General features: G+C 43.4%; 1 protein-coding gene across 1 annotated transcript in view; it reads left to right on the plus strand.

The window, feature by feature from the left end:
- The window catches only part of RIMKLA (ribosomal modification protein rimK like family member A), a 37,451-nt gene extending 20,051 nt beyond the window's left edge, over positions 1 to 17,400 (plus strand). The window contains exons 3-5 of the mRNA XM_002750693.5: positions 2,854 to 2,940; positions 9,337 to 9,540; positions 13,901 to 17,400. Coding sequence (XP_002750739.1) covers positions 2,854 to 2,940; positions 9,337 to 9,540; positions 13,901 to 14,391 — 782 coding nt within the window. The 3' untranslated portion in view covers positions 14,392 to 17,400. The remainder of the gene's footprint in view (positions 1 to 2,853; positions 2,941 to 9,336; positions 9,541 to 13,900) is intronic.
- The last annotated feature ends 831 nt before the right edge of the window (positions 17,401 to 18,231 follow it).

Below are 18,231 nucleotides of genomic sequence, written 5' to 3' on the forward strand. Positions count from 1 at the left end.
GGATTAGGAGGACTTTTCTTACTGCATCATAAAGAAGGGAAGAAAGGATAGCTAGAGAGAACGTAAGCTTATCAGTGGGATGGGTGGAAGTTGGGAGTTCCCTTCTTACAAAACATCTTCTTTATGAAGATTCCCCTAATTTAATTACTTTCACTGCTTCATTGTCCTTTTTTTTTTTTTAAATCATTAGCACTCTTGGCCGAGGGCGGTGGCTCAAGCCTGTAATCCCAGCACTTTGGGGGGCCGAGGCGGGTGGATCACGAGGTCAAGAGATCGAGACCATCCTGGTCAAAATGGTGAAACCCCATCTCTACTAAAGATACAAAAAATTAGCTGGGCATGGTGGCGTGTGCCTGTAATCCCAGCTACTCAGGAGGCTGAGGCAGGAGAATTGCCTGAACCCAGGAGGCAGAGGTTGCGGTGAGCCGAGATCGCGCCATTGCACTCCAGCTTGGGTAACAAGAGCGAAACTCCGTCTCAAAAAAAAAAAAAAAAAAAATCATTAGCAGTCTTGTGAACTAGACAGGTCTTGTTAGTGTTCTAGAGTATTTTGCTTTGCCTGTGATAGGCAGAATAATGCCACTCCCCCACCCTGAGATACCCATGTCCTAATCCCTGGAACCTGTGATTATATTAGGTTATGTGGCAAAAGGGAATTAAGGCAGTAGATGGAGTTGATTGCTAAGCAGATGACCTTAAGGTAGGGAGGTTATTCTAAATTATCCAGGAGGGCCCAATGTTGTATGTGTCCTTAAAAGTGAAAGAGGAAAGCAGAAAAGAGAGTCAGAGGGAGATGTGACCAAGGGGAAGGTCAGAGTGATGACATTTGAGGACCCTACCTGCTATTGCTGGCTTTGGAGATGGAAGAGGGCCAGTAGCCAAGGAAGGTGGGGAGCCTCTAGAACCTGGAAAATGCAAGAAAATAGATTTTCCTCTAGAGCCTAACTTTTTTTTTTTTTGAAACAGCGTTCTGCTCTGTTGTCCAGAGTGTACTGCAGTGGCACGATTGTGGCTCACTGCAGCCTCGACCTCCTGGGCTCAACTATCCTCAACCTTAGCCTCCCAAGTAGCTGGGACCACAGGCATGCACCACCACACCCAGCTAATTTTTGTATTTTTTTGTAGAGGTGGGGTTTCACTATGTTGCCCGGGCTGGTCTCAAACTCCTGAGCTCAGGCAATTCACCCACCTCGATCCCCGCAAAGTGCTGGGATTCCAGGCATGAGCCACCACGCCCAGTCTTGGCTAACATTTTCATTTTAGCCCAGTGAGACCTGTGTTGGACTTCTAACTACAGAACTGTATGACAATAGATCTGTGTTGTTTGAACCACCAAGTTGTTGTAATGTGTTGCAGCAGCAAGAGAAAACTAGCACCCCAGTGTACCTACAAAACACATCGATCTAGCACATTTTTTTAGAACTAAAAAGTGAAAAAAAGGACCTCTAAGCAGCCCAAATATGTGTCACGAATTCCAACAAGCATTCAACCTCCCTCTTTCACTTAATGAATGGGAAAGCCCACCGGACTCTCATCTGGAACCTAGTTTCCCCTGTGCTGGAAAAATCATCTCACAAGCTGCTTTGTCCTTTCTAACCCCACAGCAAAGAGAAGCAGGAAAAGAGACTTCTTTCTGCTCTATAGTGACAGCAGTGAGACTTGTTAGTTGACATCTGACAGCAAGGAATGTGACAAACCATTAAAGAAACCAGGTTCCCAAACTAGAAAGTGCACTAGTTTGGTACCATTAAATGGAGGGCAGAGGTTGTCCCTCAGGGCATTGTAGTACAGCCATTAATGTTCATGACATTGACCCTCAGTTATCAAGGAAAGATTATATTTGATATAGTATATATAGGAACTCAGTTCATGAAGCAATTTAGAACCACTTTCATGCACGTCATTATTCATATTTTTTAAATAAGGCTTATAGGAGTATGGTAGAGCCAGTTCAGCCTTCAGAGTCATACCTTAATTTTGGGAAAGACAAATTCCCAGGCTTGGTTTCCTTTCTATTGCTGCATAACGAACTTCTAAAAACTGAGCAGCTTCAAATTATGCCCATTGATTATCTTGTAGTTTCTGTAGGTCAGAAGTCTAGCCACAGCATAGCTGGGTTCTCTGCTTAGGTCTCCGTAGGCTGAAATCGTGATGTCACCTGGGGCTGTGGTCTCACCTGAAGTCTGGGATCTTTTTCCAAGTTGCCTGGTTGTTGGCACTCAGTTTCTTGCTGTTGTGGGACTGAGTCCCCCACCTCCTTGCTAGCCATCAGTTGGACCATTCTCCTCTAGAGGCTGCCCTACGCTTCCTGCCACATGGCCTTCACCACAACATGGCAGTTTGCTCCTTCAAGGCCAGAAGAAGAGACACTCTGACATTTCACCTTTTTTTTTTAAAGGGACTCATCTGATTAGGTGAGGCTCACCAGGGGTCATCTTCCTTTCTGTTAAATTCAAAATAACAGGAATGATATCCCAACATAGTTACTGGTCCCTTCCACACTTAGAAGAGGGGATTATACAAGGCGTGTACACCAGGGAGCAGGTATCTTGGGATTCCACCTACCACAGCCGTTGTAAAGGGTAAGGTGTCTATCTATATGATATAAGGATTACATGGACTAGAGCATGTGAAGCCTTTACCACATAGAAGGTACCTTCTAAATGTTGGTTTCTTTACCTCTCTGCTCCCACCTTTTACCTTGCAGGTGCATAATGTGAGTCTGTTCAATCAAATGTGTTTGAATGGCCTTAATTAGAGAGAGAGATGAGGCCTCAGAAGAATTCCTACAGAGGAGCAGGGCTGGGGTGACCATCAGCCTTACCTTCACTGACTTTTACCTTTTCTTGGCAGGTGGGCATGAAGACTTTTCAAAAATGATTGATGAAGCTGAGCCCCTGGGCTACCCAGTCGTGGTGAAGAGCACACGAGGCCACCGGGGTCAGTGCCACCTCTCCAGGGCTTCCTGGGTAATCAGCCCACTAGGGCTGCTGCTCTGCCTGGATAAGACACTTCTCAAGTACTGCTTAGAAAAATGGAGCTCCCCTTTGAGGAGCTTGCAGTGTCCTTTCCTCTTTGTCCTCTGTTCTTACTTTTGTCAGATCCTGCTCATCTCTTCCTTGGACTGTTGCAGCCGGCTCCTGACTTGATGCTGATCGGTTTCCCTAACTCCACTGCCATGGCCTCTTCTGTTTTGTTTTGTTTTGAAGTAATTTCTCTGAAACACAGATCTATTCTTGTCACTCTCTCACTGAAAAACCCTCCCAAGACCATGTGCTGTCTATTAGAGTCCATATTCTTCCTCACGAAATGGAAGACCCTGCTCAAAAGGCCTCAGCCTTCCCTTGCATCCTCCTCTGGCCACATGAACCATTAATAATCCATTCCAGACTACTTCTCATTCACCAAGTAGACCATGCATTTTCCTCTCTTTAAGCATCTGCTCTTTTCCCTTTGCTGAGAATGCCGTCTTTCTCTGATCACCTGGTCAACTTCTGCTCATCCTTTAAGGCCAACTCCAGGTGTCATTTCTTTTCTACACACATCCCTGATCTCCCTTCCTGTCTTCCAGACAAAATTCATTGCTCTTTCCTTTTGTTTCCAGAGAATTTTGTATGCGCCTCTAGCAGAGTGCTATACTTTATAACAGTTACAGGTTTATATGTCCGCTTCCTTTACTAGACTGCCAGCTGCTCAGTGGTGGGGACCAGGTCCAGAGTATCTTTCTCTGTAAGGCTTACTGCAGTGCTCAGTGCATCATAGGGACTCAGTAGGGACATCAGCAGCAGAAAGTAGTCCTCCTGCAGTATATGAGCAGGTGCCTTATTGGGACACTCAGGCAGCATGCTTAAACGCTCTGGGCATCTGGAGTGAGGGAAGGTCACCCTAAATAGATATGCAGTGAGCAACTACTATGGTGTAGGGACTATGCAGTAGAAATGAAGTAGACAGCACTCCATTCTAGGCGACAGAGCAAGACCTTGTCTCCCCCGACCAAAAAAAAGAACTAGACCCAATCACTGTTCTCTTGGAGTTCAAGTGTGTAGATAGTAGACACAGTTGCATTGCACGGTGATCACTGCCATAGCAGGTATGTCTAGGGGTCTTGAGCCTACAGGAGGGAGGGGACAACTCTGCCATGAAGTCTTCAGTGGAAGAAAAGGAGACTTAAATGGAAGTGTAGAATTTGAACTGGAGGAAGTGAGCGAGCAACACACAAAAGCAGGGGTAGGCAAAGCAACCTTTGAGCGTAGATGAGTCCTGTTGAGGAGCAGAGAAAGGAGCCTGGGTAGCAAAGCGGGGCTCTTAGTGCTATCCAGATATGCTACTGAGCTCAGTTTCAACCAGCCTTTCAACCAGTAATTTTTTGCTATAGTAAAATATACGTAACATAAAATACAAATATTTATTGAGTGTCTACGAAATGCCAGGCACTATTTCAGGCTTTGGGGATACAGATAAGAACAAAAGTTCTTGCGCTCAAGGAGCTTATATTGTAGAAAGGTAAGACAGCAAACGGAAATTAAATATAATACATAATATTTTGTAAATTTAAAAAAATTGAAATATAATTCACATAAAAATTTACCAGTGCAAAGTATAAAATTCTGTGGATTTTAGTGTACTCATTATGTTTTACCACTATTACCACTACTTAATTTCAGAGCATTTCCATGACTTCCAAAAGAAGCTTCATACCTAGTAGTAGTTAGTTCTGATTGCCTCTCCCTCAGTCCCTGGCAACCACTGATTGTTATTAATAATACTTTGTTACTATAGATTTGCCTGTTTTGCCTATTTTATATAAATGCGTTTATACAGTATGTGAACTTTTGTGTATGGCTTCTTTCACATAGCATGATGTTTTCAAGGTTCATCCACATTGTAGCAAGTAACACTAATTTATCTCTTTTTGGGACGTAACAATATGTGGTATGGCTGTACCACATTTGGTTTACATGTTCATCAGCTGGTGGATGTTTGGATTGTTTCCACTTCGTGACTATTATGAATAATGCTGCTGTGAACATCTGTGTACAAGAGTTTGTGTGAACACACGTTTTCATTTCTCTTGGATATATCCCTAGGCATGGAATTGCTAGGTCATATAGTAATTCTTTGTGTAACTTTTAGAGGACTGCCAAATTGTTTTTCATAATGGCTATGTCATTTTACATTTCCACCAGCAATGTTTGAGGGTTCCAATTTCTCCATATCCTCACCATCACTTGTTACTTTTTATGTATGTATGTAGGTTTCGATTTGCATTTACCCAAAGCCTAATCGTGTTGGGCATCTTTTCATGTGCTTGTTGGCCATTTGTATACCTTCTTTGGAGGAATGCTTTTTTCATATACTTCATTCACTTTTTTTTTCTTTTTTCTTGGGAGATGGGGTCTCTCTGTTGCCTAGGCTGGAGTGCAGTGGCACAATCTCGGCTCACTGCAACCTCCATCCCTCAGGTTCAAGCGATTCTCTTGTCTCAACCTCCTGAGAGGCTGGGATTGCAGGTGCCTGCCACCAGGCCCAGCTAATTTTTTTGTATTTTTAGTAGAGCTAGGGTTTCACCATCTTGGCCAGGCTGTCTTGAACTCCTGACCTTGTGATCTACCTGCCTGGGCCTCCCAAAGTGCTGGGATTACAGGCCTGAGCCACCGCGCCCAGCCCCCTTTGCTCACTTTTTAACTGGGTTTTTAATCTTTTTATTTTTCAGTTTGAAGGGTTCTTGTATAATGTAGGTTTTTTTTTTTTTTTTTTGGAGACAGGCTCTGGCTGGACTGCAATGGTGTGATCTCGGCTTATTGCAGCCTCTGCACCTTGGGTTGAAATGATCCTCCTGCCTCAGCCTCCCAAGTAGCTGGGATGATAGACATGTGCCACCATGCCTGGCTGATTTTTGTATTTTTTGTAGAGACAATATTTCGTCATGTTGAGTCTCAAATTCCTGGACTCAAGCCGTCCACCCACCTTGGCCTCCCAAAGTGCTGGGATTACAGGTGTGAGCCACTGCGCCCAGCCATATAATATAGATTCTAAATCCTTATTAGATATATAATAACATGTTTGAACATGTTTTTCCCATTCTGTAGGTTGTCTTTTCATTTCTTGATATAGTAACTTTGATGTACAAAAGTTTTTTTATTTTAGAAAGTCTAACTTGTCTATTTTTCTTTTTTTTGCTTCCATGTGCTTTTGATGTCATTTTTTGCCTTCTAAAAGCTTTATAGTTTTAGCTTTTTCCTTTGAGTCTTTGATCCATTTTGAGTTAATATTTATATATGGTATGAGGTAGGGGTTCAACTTTATTCTTTTGCATGTGGATATACAGTTTTCCTAATATCATTTGTTGAAGAGCCTGTTTGTTTCCCCACTAAATGCTGTTGGAACCCTTGTCAAAAATCAGTTCACCGTGTATGAAGGTTTATTTCTGGGCCTTCAATTTTATTCCATTGATATAGTTCTATCTTTATGCCAGACCACACTGTCTTAATTACTGTAACTTTATAGTAAGTTTTGAAATTGGACCGTTGTTCTCTCAAATGGCATTAACCATCCTTGTCGTAATAGCTTCCTAGGGCTAGCATGAAGTATAGGTGAAATAACAAAAAATCAAAGTGCTTGGCACTTAGTACATTATTAGCCAATCTTGCTGCCATTCTCTCCTTTTTTCCTTCTTGACTTAAAACTGTAGCTCCTTTATTAACTGCAGACTGAGCCCCGTATTAGAACTTCTGTACCAGAAACCAAGAAACCCAGTTCCTATCTCTAGCCCCCATCTCTGCTGAAAATCCTTCCTAATGTCCAGATAAATCCAGTGCATATACCTGAATTCCAGCCATCTGTTGCCAGAAGCCATATCTCCTGGCATCAGATGTGTACCTGCTTGCCCCACACTCATTGATTGAAGACAGGTAACACTGATGCTGCATCGTGCACACTTGCTGGGGCCTTTCCATTTTCCTCCTGTGCCCCCTTGCTGGGCCCTCTCCAGCTTCCCTGACACTGATGCCCACCCTTCTGTCACCTGCCACATGGACATCTTCAGATCATGTGGCCCTACTCCTCTAGCTCTTTCAGGTGTCTAGGGTCCAGTCATCTTGGGAATGATTGCTTCCTGGTTATAACACGTTTTGGAGGTTACGTTTCAGTTGTATGTACCACTAGGGACTGGTCTTTTTGTTAGGACTTCAGAAGAGTTTCACTCCTTGTAAGATGGTGACACAAAGCTTAGGAAAACCATCACTTTGTTCCATATTTGCTGAAAAGAATGCTCAGACTAGGCATACTCATGTCAGCTTTGCAGAGCAAATTTATCAGAACATCTGCTCAGGTCTAATATAATATAATTGGTATATTAGCTAATGTTGGCTAATATACCAATGGAAAAGCCAATGTTGGATGGGCATGGTGACTCACACCTGTAATCCCAGCACTTTGGGAGGCCGAGACAGGCAGATCACTTGAGGCCAGGAATTTGAGACCAGCTGGCTGACATGGTGAAACCCTGTCTCCACTAAAAATATAAAAATTAGCCAGGTGTGGTGGTGCATGCCTGTAATCCCAGCTACTTTGGAGGCCGAGGCAGAAGAATTGCTTTAACCCAGGAGGCAGAAGTTGCAGTGAGCCAATATCACACCACTGTACTCCCGCCTGGGTGACAGAGCAAGACTGTCTTTTTTTTTTTTTTTTTTTTTTGAGATGGAGTTTTGCTCTTGTTACCCAGGCTGGAGTGCAATGGAGTGATCTCGGCTCACCGCAACCTCTGCCTCCTGGGTTCAGGCAATTCTCCTGCCTCAGCCTCCTGAGGAGCGGGGATTACAGGCACATGCCACCATGCCCAGCTAATTTTTTTGTATTTTTAGTAGAGATGGGGTTTCACCATGTTGACCAGAATGGTCTCGATCTGTTGACCTAGTGATCCACCTGCCTCAGCCTCCCAAAGTGCTGGGATTACAGGCTTGAGCCACCGCGCCCGGCCCAAGACTGTCTTAAAAAAAAAAAAAAAAAAAAAAAAGCTGATGCTAAATAATTACAAAAGTGTAGGAGATTTGAACAGAAAGAATTTAGGCCAGGTGCAGTGGCTCACGCCTGTAATCCCAGCACTTTGGGAAGCTGAGGCCGGTGGATCAGGAGATCAAGAGTTCCAAGACCAGTCTGGCCAAGATGGTGAAACCCCATCCCTATTAAAAATACAAAAATTAGCCTGGCACAGTGGTGGACTCCTGTAATCCCAGCTACTCGGGAGGCTGAGGCAGAAGAATCGCTTGAACCTAGGAGAAAGAGGTTGCAGTGAGCTGAGATTGCGCCAACTGTACTCTACCCTGGGCAACAGAGCAAGACTCCATCTTAAAAAAAAAAAGAATTCAGAATCAAGAAGGAATGCTTTCTGTAGAGATTAGTAGAGGCATAGGCCATTCCTTTCAGAATTAAATGGTGTAGGCAAATAATAACTTTATGTCTAAAGGGAAGGATGCCTGTCAGTGGTTCCCTCCTTTGAGCTCCCAAAGAATTATGCATAGACCTCTCTTGATGTTATATCACGCTGTGCTACCTTTTTCTGAATCTCTTTCCATCCAGACTTGGAATTTCTCTAATGTATGTTCAATAAATTATGTTATACAAACATTAATTGACATCTTCCCTGTGCATATAACCCAGCGTTAGGTTTGGGGAATTTTTTAATAATGAGGTAGATGTGGACCCTGCCTAATCAGCATCCTGGGGGGTGATGGGAGATGCTAAATTAACTGTTTTGGAACTGAATTGATTAGATCCTTGGGGTTCTATTTTGGCTCTTTCTTTGTGTTTCTGGACCATATTATTATGTCATTCCAAAAAGAGTGATGGTGAAGGGAAAGGGTATTAGGACCTGAGGAAAGTTAAGGGAAAGTAAGGTTCATTGGTCATTTGATAAGAAGCAAAAGTCAGGCTGGGTGCAGTGGCTCACGCCTGTAATCCCAGCACTTTGGGAGGCTGAGACGGGTGGATCACGAGGTCAGGAGATTGAGACCATCCTGGCCAATGTAGTGAAACCCTGTCTCTACGAAAAATACAAAACTTAAATACAAAATACAGAATGGTGGATGTAATCCCAGCTACTCAGAAGGCTGAAGCAGGAGAATCACCTGAACCCAGGAGGCAGAGGTTGCAGTAAGACTCCGTCTCAAAAAAAAAAAAAAAAAAGGCAGCAAAAATCTAGCAGAGAAATAGAAGGGATCAAAGTGAGGCAAGTTCAGAGAGAACTGATGACTTTATGGACAAGGAGGCCAAATGGCAAGAACAGTGTCCAGAGGCTTCTCTAACCCCTTGCCTCGCTCTTTGTCTTTCTTCTTAAAGGAAAAGCTGTTTTTCTGGCAAGAGATAAACATCACCTCTCTGACATCTGCCATCTGATCCGCCATGATGTACCCTACCTGTTCCAGAAGTACGTGAAGGAGTCCCATGGAAAGGACATCCGGGTGGTGGTGGTAGGGGGCCAGGTCATAGGCTCTATGCTTCGCTGTTCCACTGATGGACGGATGCAGAGCAACTGCTCTCTCGGTAAGGTATAAAAGCGCAGGGTGTCATTAGGGTGTTTGGACCCATTCAGCAAATGTATGTCAATCCCTACTGTCTTGTTGGACCCTCTGCTAGACACCAGGATCTCCTAGATGAGAATGAGGAACAAACCCTTTCCTGTGGCAGCAAGCAGTCCAGGAGGGGAGCATATGAGTGTAAGTGCTGTGGCAGAGGTCAGGCAAAGAGGGTCAGGACATGGAAGACTGAACCCTCTCCTCTAGGTGTTAAGACTTAAAACAGTGACATGAAGACCAACGCTGGAGAAAAACTCCCATTTAGGTAAAGGATGGAGCAAAGGCATAAGATGGGAGGTAGGGAGGTGAGTTTTGAAGCTGTTGCAACAACTCAGGCAAAAAAATGATGAGTCTAAACTAAAGTGATGACAGGAGAAATAACATATTTTCCTTTTATATTTTAATGGAAAATGTTTTCCTGTTTTGTATGATGCTATTAGAAAGCTACAGTTTATGCTTTGGTTGCATGCATAAACACATCCCATTAACCTGTTGATAGTGTTTGTTTTCTGTTGTGCTGAATGGCGATATTCCAAGAGTTCTTGTCCCCATCACAAAAAATTATTGTCAGCCTCATTGAATGAGTTTGTATGTTGGTAATAGGAAAAAAAATCACAATCGCTAGTTTGATTTCCTAAATTGCTAGATTTCCTAAATCACCAGAAGGATATTCCAAGTCCAGTGACTGATAAAGAGGCTTAGATGCTATCTGGCACTTCTTTAATTGATAGTCATTGGGCATTTCCAGGAACAGACTCTATGATAGATGTTATGAGAGAGCCCTTGCCCTCGGGTAGCATGTGATCCCATAAATAAGACATATGGGCCATGTGTGGTGGCTTATGCCTGTAATCCCAGCATTTTGGAAAGCCAAGGCAGGAAGATCACTTAAAGCCAGGAGTTTGAGACCAGCCTGGACAACAAAGCGAGACCCCTATCTCTACAGAAAAAATTTTAAAAGTTAGCCAAGTATACTAGCACATGCCTGTAGTACCAAGAAGCTCAGGTGAGAGGATCCTTTGAGCCTAGGAGTTTGAGGCTGCAGTGAGCTATGATTGCACCATAGCACTCCAGTTTGGGCAATAGAGTGAGACCTTACCTCTTTAAAAAAAAAAGAGAGAGAGAGATAACTGTAAGATACTGTGATTAAGTGGTGTGATGGGGTCAAATGCTAGATTCAAGTTGAAAGATTCAAGTTAACACACTACTAAGTACCTTACATGTTATCTCACTTTTTTTTTTTTTTCGTTTTTGAGACAGTTTTGCTCTGTTGCCCAGGCTAGAATGCAGTGGCATGATCCCGGCTCACTGTAACCTCCACCTCCCTGGTTCAAGTGATTCTTATGTCTCAGCCACTTGAGTAGCTGGGATTATAGGCGTGTATCACCACACCTGGCTGATTTTTGTATTTTTAGTAGAGACAGGGTTTCATCATGTGGGCCAGGCTAGCCTCAAGAGATCCACCCTGCTCAGCCTCCCAAAGTGCTGGGATTATAGGTGTGAGCCGCCATGCCCAGCCCATTTTAATGATAATCATGTTTAGTGCCACAGTATTGAACCGTGTGTGTTATTTTTACTTTTTTAGTTACCTTACAAAATCCATTCGTTAGTAATCATGTGGTTTTATAATTTATCCATGTTACTTTTCTTAGTGAGCCATTTTAAAACTGTTTTATAGCCTTTTTTAGATGCAGTGTCATAGGTGGGAAGGAACAGTGTTAAGGTAAACACACTAGTTATTGGACCTAAGAATACAATTCTTAAATCTTTCCAAGGAGGCTAACTGGAGACAATTAAATCTGAAGTCCTAGTTTTTTAGCAAAGTAAGGGCAATCAGTGTCTCTGTCCTTCGTACAGAATTTTGTCTCAGTCCTTTCCGTCTCTCTCTCTCTCTCTCTTTTTTTTTTTTTGGTCAATTAAGGCATTTTACTTATAAATATTAATATGTATTACATCCCTAGTAAAAGAATCCCAGGATTTTTCTACCTGTGTGTTTCCATCTTACTTCTTCACAGGCCATGGTGGCCATGATGCCAGCTGAGGTTGTCAGTACAGGGAAACCAAACTGATGGGATGGGAGCAGATTATTCTGCCATTTTTCTAGATCTTCAAGTTGCACATCAGACAGGGTTTGTTCTTTCCACCCTTGTTTAACCTGCCTACAAGGTTCACAACAGTTTTCCCAGCTCTGTGATCATCAGTGATTTCAGATTTACCAGCATAACTATGCTTTGCATCACAGCTAGAAACCAGATGATTACTTTGGAGCATGGCCTAATAAGAACCTGGCATTTGTCTCTCTTTTCGGCATTCGTGATGCTCTCGAGAGTATCAGCCAGGGCATTGACATGCACTGTTATGGTAGCACAGAAAGATGGCAGAAAGAGCCATCTCTCTCTCCTTAAAAATCAAGAAGTTAATTTTATTTCTTCTATTCTTAAGAGGAATACATTCTCAGTTAGAAAATTTGGAAAATATGACCAGGTGCGGTGTCACACTTGAAATCCAAGCACTTTGGGAGGCCAAGGTGGGCGGATCACCTGAGGTCAGGAGTTTGAAATTAGCCTGTCCAACATGGTGAAACCCTGTCTCTACTAAAAATACAACAATTAGCCAGGCATTGTGGTGGGCGCCTGTAATCCCAGCTACTCAGGAGGCTGAGGCAGGAGGAGAATCGCTTGAACCCAGGATGTGGAGGTTGCAGTGAGTCGAGATCGTGCTGCTGCACTCCAGCCTTGAGTGACAGGGCAAGCAGAGCAAGATTGTCCAAAAAGATTTTTTTTGGAAAACACAGCAAAGTCAAATGAGAAAGGTATTTATCATCCCCACCATTTAGAGAAAACAACTGTTAATATTTTGGTGTAACTTACAGTCTTTTCTTCTGAGAAATCTCTTTTTGCCTAGTTATGGTCATGTTGTATAGTCTTTTTTTTTTTTTTTTTTTAGATGGAGTTTTGCTCTTGTTGCCCAGGCCAGAGTGCAATGGTGCAATCTTGGCTCACTGCAACCTTTGCCTCTTGGGTTCAAGTGATTCTCCTGCCTCAGCCTCTGGAGTAGCAGGGATTACAGGCATTCATCACCATGTCTGGCTAATTTTATATTTTTAGTAGAGACGGGGTTTCTCCATGTTGATCAGTCTGGTGTAGAACTCCCGACCTTAGGTGATCTGCCTACTCAGCCTCCCAAAGTGCTGGGATTACAGGCATGAGCCACTGCGCCCAGCCATATCGTAGAGTCTTAAATCCCCTGTTTTCCCATGTGATTACAAGCTCTCTGTGGGCACTATTATTTATTTTATTTTTGAAAAAGAGTTTCACTCTGTGAAACAGGCTGGTATGCAGTGGCATGATCATGGCTCACTGCAGCCTCAAACTCCTGGGCTCTAGGGTTCCTCCCACCCCAACCTCCCAAGTAGCTCGAACTGTAGCTGGGACTGCAGCTACTTAGGAGGCTGGGGTGGGAGGAACCCTACAGCAAACCACCACACCCACCTATTTTCATTTTTATTTTTATTTTTTATAGAGATGGGGTCTCGCTATGATGCCCAGGCTAGCCCAAACTCTTGGCCTCAAGCAGTCCTCTCACCTCAGCCTCCCAAAGTGCTGAGATTACAGGCATCAGTCACCATACCCAGCTCGCATTATTATTAATGGATGTAAAATACACTGTTTTTCTCTGTTGTATTTCTTCATTCAATATTTGTTGAATATTTATTGAGTGCCTATCATGTACCTGGCTCTGTGATTTGTATTTTAAATAATACTGCCATCAACATCTTTGTGCATAAAGCTTCCCCCCACCACCATACATAAGATTATTCCCTTGATGGTGGGATGGCTGGGTCAGAGGAAATTGACATTTTTAAGACCAGATAAAAAATGACCATAGGCCAGGCGAAGTGGCTCAAGCCTGTAGTCCCAGCACTTTGGGAGGCTGAGGTGGATGGATTGCCTGAGGTGAGGAGTTCGAGACCACCCTAACCAATATGGTGAAACCCATCTCTACTAAAAATACAAAAAAAATTAGCCACGCGCAGTGGTGGGCACCTGTTGTCCCAGGCAGGAGAATTGCTTGAACCCAGAAGGTGGCGATCACAGTGAGCTAAGACCACACCACTGCACTCCATCCTAGGGGACAAAGCGACACTCCGTCTCAAAAAAAAATGACTGTATTGTTTTCCCAAAGCGGGTACTGATTTCCGTCCAGACCGTTTGCGATTAATCCTCGAGCCTGTCTGTCTGCCCCTCCTGGGCAGACCCCTGTCCCTTCTTTGAAGAGTCATTTGACTTCTCATTTGTCACCTTTACACCCCTGTGCTTTCCCCACAGGTGGCGTAGGCGTCATGTGCCCGCTGACAGAACAAGGCAAGCAGTTGGCCATTCAGGTGTCCAACATCCTAGGCATGGACTTCTGCGGCATTGATCTGCTTATCATGGACGATGGCTCCTTTGTGGTGTGTGAGGCAAACGCTAATGTCGGCTTCCTTGCCTTTGACCAGGCGTGCAACTTAGATGTGGGTGGGATCATTGCAGACTATACCATGTCCTTGCTGCCAAATAGGCAGGCTGGGAAGATGGCTGTCCTCCCAGGACTGTCGAGTCCGAGGGAGAAGAACGAGCCAGATGGCTGTGCTTCAGCTCAGGGAGTTGCAGAGAGTGTCTATACCATCAACAGTGGGTCTACCTCTAGCGAAAGTGAGCCTGAACTGGGAGAGGTCCGGGATTCCTCAGCAAGCACAATGGGGGCCCCACCCTCCATGCTGCCCGAACCTGGCTACAACATTAACAACAGGATTGCTTCTGAATTAAAACTTAAGTGAATTCCTGCTTTTTGGCAGCATTTAAACCAAATCCTACCGCTTCCCTAGTAGTTTTGAGTGAATAAAATCTGGACTAATGTGATTTCATTTGCACTGAAACTAGAAATCCCATCTGGGCACTCAGCATTTTTTCTAATGATGATTTAAGCAAATGGCCTAGCTTTGTGGTTTTTACAAAGACAAATATAAAACAGAAACCAAGAACAACATCCCGACTGATCAATAGGAGACTGATGTCTGCCGTGAGCACGTGGCTATTACGGCTGACTTTAAGGCACTGACTGCTGCTGCTGCTTCTGACTTTTAGCAGTAGAATCCATTAACTCCAAATGGCTCTTGGAAATATGTACTCAAAAGCAACCACGGGATGGAAGCATGTACAGACAAGGTGGAATGTGACTGCAGTAATACATTCTTCACTAAGTGTGTGTGTGATGCTTGGAAAATACACAGTTCAAACACTATTAGAGGATCGATATCTGCTCCCCATCAATCACCATCTTGACCCTATTTCTCTGACACTCAGGATATGGTGTTTTAGGGAGCTTCCTCATTAGTATTTTCAATGAAGCACTTTGTAGAAAGTGAGATTGAACATTATTTGACTTCACAGGTTGGCAAATGTCCTGCTTTGTAACTGGGCCTTTCTACAAATTGCTTTGCCACTCTGAATTTATAGACCCTGCTTCAACTAATGTCAGCTCCAGCAGCTTCTTGCACCTTTGCTGCCTTTGGCCTTAGCTGGAAATGCACTTCAATGAGCTAGTGGCCACACACTTTATTTCTTAAGCGTGCACTAGAATCTAACACCATGGACTTTCTTTTTCAATGGACTCTGTTCACTTGTCATCCAGAAACCAGTGGGTTTTAACCATAGAAAGCAACTCGGAGATCATGTTTCTTCCCCTCCTCTCCTGAAATTTTGTGTACTGCTTAGCTGTAGGAGGTTTCCTTGTATGAGTGGGTGTATGAGTAGATGGGAGCCATTGGAAACACTTCAATCCCCTTGAAATTCTACTTTTATCTAGGATCCAGACACCTGTCCTTGCCCACTTTTCCAAACTGGGAAGACTCAGGTATCAGGAATTACTCATTGCACATTTTGAGGGGGCTAATGTAGACATGACACCAAGTGCTTTTCATTTGATTTAAGCAGTAGATGAGATCTTTCCCATGGGAGAAATCACAGAGATGGAGTTTTCCATTTCTGCTTATATGAAGTATGACTGAATGTGAGCAAAGCTACCTTTTTAACCAAATACACTAGAACATATGCACTCAAGAGTTAGCATAATTGGAGTTACTTCCTTGATGCTGCATGCGCCAAGAACACTTAGGGTTCCTCTTTGGGATTACCTTTGAAGCCATGCAAGTAAAGAGGCCTCACAACTTTATAGTCAGACCTTGTGTTTTATCCAACCCTTCCTCCTGCCCACCAAGGAAATCCTGAGCTTCATCATCCATTTTATTTAGCAGACTTATTTTCTAATGCTCCTTAGCTGTTAAAAAAAATAATTCCTCAAGAAATAGATCTACCCTTAAAGGACAAAGATTTACCAACACTGAAGACCCTTACAAGTTGACAGTTTCTAAAGAGGGTTCTAGAAATGTTCTAGATAAGGTCAGCTTCACTGGAATAAACATACATCTTCCTAAGGTGACTACTTTGAAAGCAACACTACCCATTCGGGTGCAGATATTACTGTACTTATTCTGCCATAAATGTAAAATGTGTATAAAGTTAAGCTATTGCATTTTTTCATAAAACATTTAAATAGAAATTGGCTTTTAAAGTATTGTAGTTAAAACCAGATCTCACCAATAGTTATACAATTGACAAATGTTTGGTGCCATGTAATGGAGATGTCACACTACTAAATTGTAGTTTAAATGAAGTCCAACATAAGGTGCATGCCACTGACTGTAACCCTAGTAATGTGTCTTGTACAGTTGAAAAATGATAATACTTCACCTTTATATAGGTTATGACATGTACCTTATCTTTACCACTCAGGGTGGCTTTAAAAGACGGACAGCCTTAGGTTTGTTCTCACTGGAATTGGTTACACTTTCTGTGCAAACTTCTGAACCAAGTGATGACCATCTGGAAGCTGCATTCCCTCATTTCCACTGTTTGGTGTGAATCTATTCTCCCCACTTAATCTAAAAGGATGCTAGCAGGACCCCTGCCTGAGCAGAGCAGCTAGAGAGCTTCCAGATTCCTTTGCCAAAGGAGGCCCATTTTCCAGCTGTGAGTAACATCTGTAGTCATTGGCTTCATTGCCTGGCACCAGCCCTGTCTAGAAGTGGAGAAAGCTGGATCACAGCTGGACCACAACCAGCCCCAGTCCAGGATTTCCCATACCACATTGGCTGTGGGCTCTGCAAGCCTCAGCCAGGTGGCCAGGCTCTACTTGTCACAGCTGGCCACAGGCCTGCTGAAGGAACATGGGGTACAGAGCCAGAGGCTGGCTCTGGCTCTCCCCTTGAACAGCTGACCTTGTGCAACCACGGGAACTCTGTCTCCATGTTTCTCATTCAGATAGAGAAAATGCTTCATTTACCTCTTTGAGGCTGAAGTAAGTAAGTGACTGGTGCATGTAAGTTAATAGTAGTAGAATACTTCCCACATCTGATTTTATAACAGTTTCCCATCACTCCTTAAGAAAGGAAAAGGCCATGAATTCTTGGCATTAGCACACTAAACAGTGGTAGGGGCCCTGAGAAAGGAATGCAGCTTCTCAGAGGCCTCACTTCCAGCTGGGGAAACGTAAGACCCGAAAGAAATAAGGCTCTTTGTGTATTCAAACAGCCTTCTGGATTTATCGTATATAACCTGAAACTCTCCACTCTTGTGTACCAACTAACGAAGTCTTCCTTATGTAACATAGATTGCAGTGTCTGTATATGGTCTTCCATTATCTGGTGGTAGCATCTTGAAACTGGTCAAAACTTGAATGCCAATAGCTCAGTCACTCAGAATATACATGATTCTGCACTTGGGAAAAATGTCTTCATGCTGTTTTTCTGATTGGGTATGGGGTTGCCAGAATGAGGATTTGGCGCTTTAGGTCTTTAGGATCTCAGAAACAATGTAAGTGGATTATACGCCACTAGTGTCACAATTGCAGGCTCATTGCTTCCAGCTAAAAGGAGATTCCATGACCATGGGGACCAGGAGAGGAGGAAAGGGAAAAGGGAAAGGTCTGGAACAGTTTTGTGAAAGAAAAAATTGGGATCATTTGGAATTCTAGAAGGAAGGAGGAGAAAATGGCTCTTCTGTGGGCTGTTTTAATGACAGAATCATGAATATGTATTGATTAGAGGTAGATGTCTTTGAAGCTATTCTGTATAAAAATAATGAGATGCATGGATTTCCATCCACCCTGGAGAAGTGCAAGAGATGTGCTTCCTTCCTTCTTTAAATCCTGAGGAATGCTGGTCTTGAGAGCACTGAATACAAATCTGGGAAAGATGTAAGCAGCTGGCAGAGGGGTTTTAGAACCACCCAAATAAAAGGTGACCTTCCCAGAGGCTAATGAACCGAAATACTATGTGCAGGCATAGCCTGGAGCCACAGCTTTAGCAGGTCAGTTTAAGGAGTCAGGTGGGAGAGTAAATCCAGCATGAGTCCAGGCACTACACCTTAGTATTTTCCTCTGCAACTGTAAGTAAGCCTGTTTGCCATTAGTCTGAGTGGATGTCTTGGGAAGGGCGCTGGTAATAGTCATATTTGTCACTGTCCCTAAAGTGAATGTTCGTAGATCTGGGACTATTTTTTACTCTACCTCTGAGACTCAAGATCAGTACAGATTGTTATTTTAAAATGTTACCTGGAAG

The sequence above is a fragment of the Callithrix jacchus genome, chromosome 7, assembly GCF_049354715.1.
Source record: "Callithrix jacchus isolate 240 chromosome 7, calJac240_pri, whole genome shotgun sequence".
Classification (NCBI taxonomy): domain Eukaryota; kingdom Metazoa; phylum Chordata; class Mammalia; order Primates; family Cebidae; genus Callithrix; species Callithrix jacchus.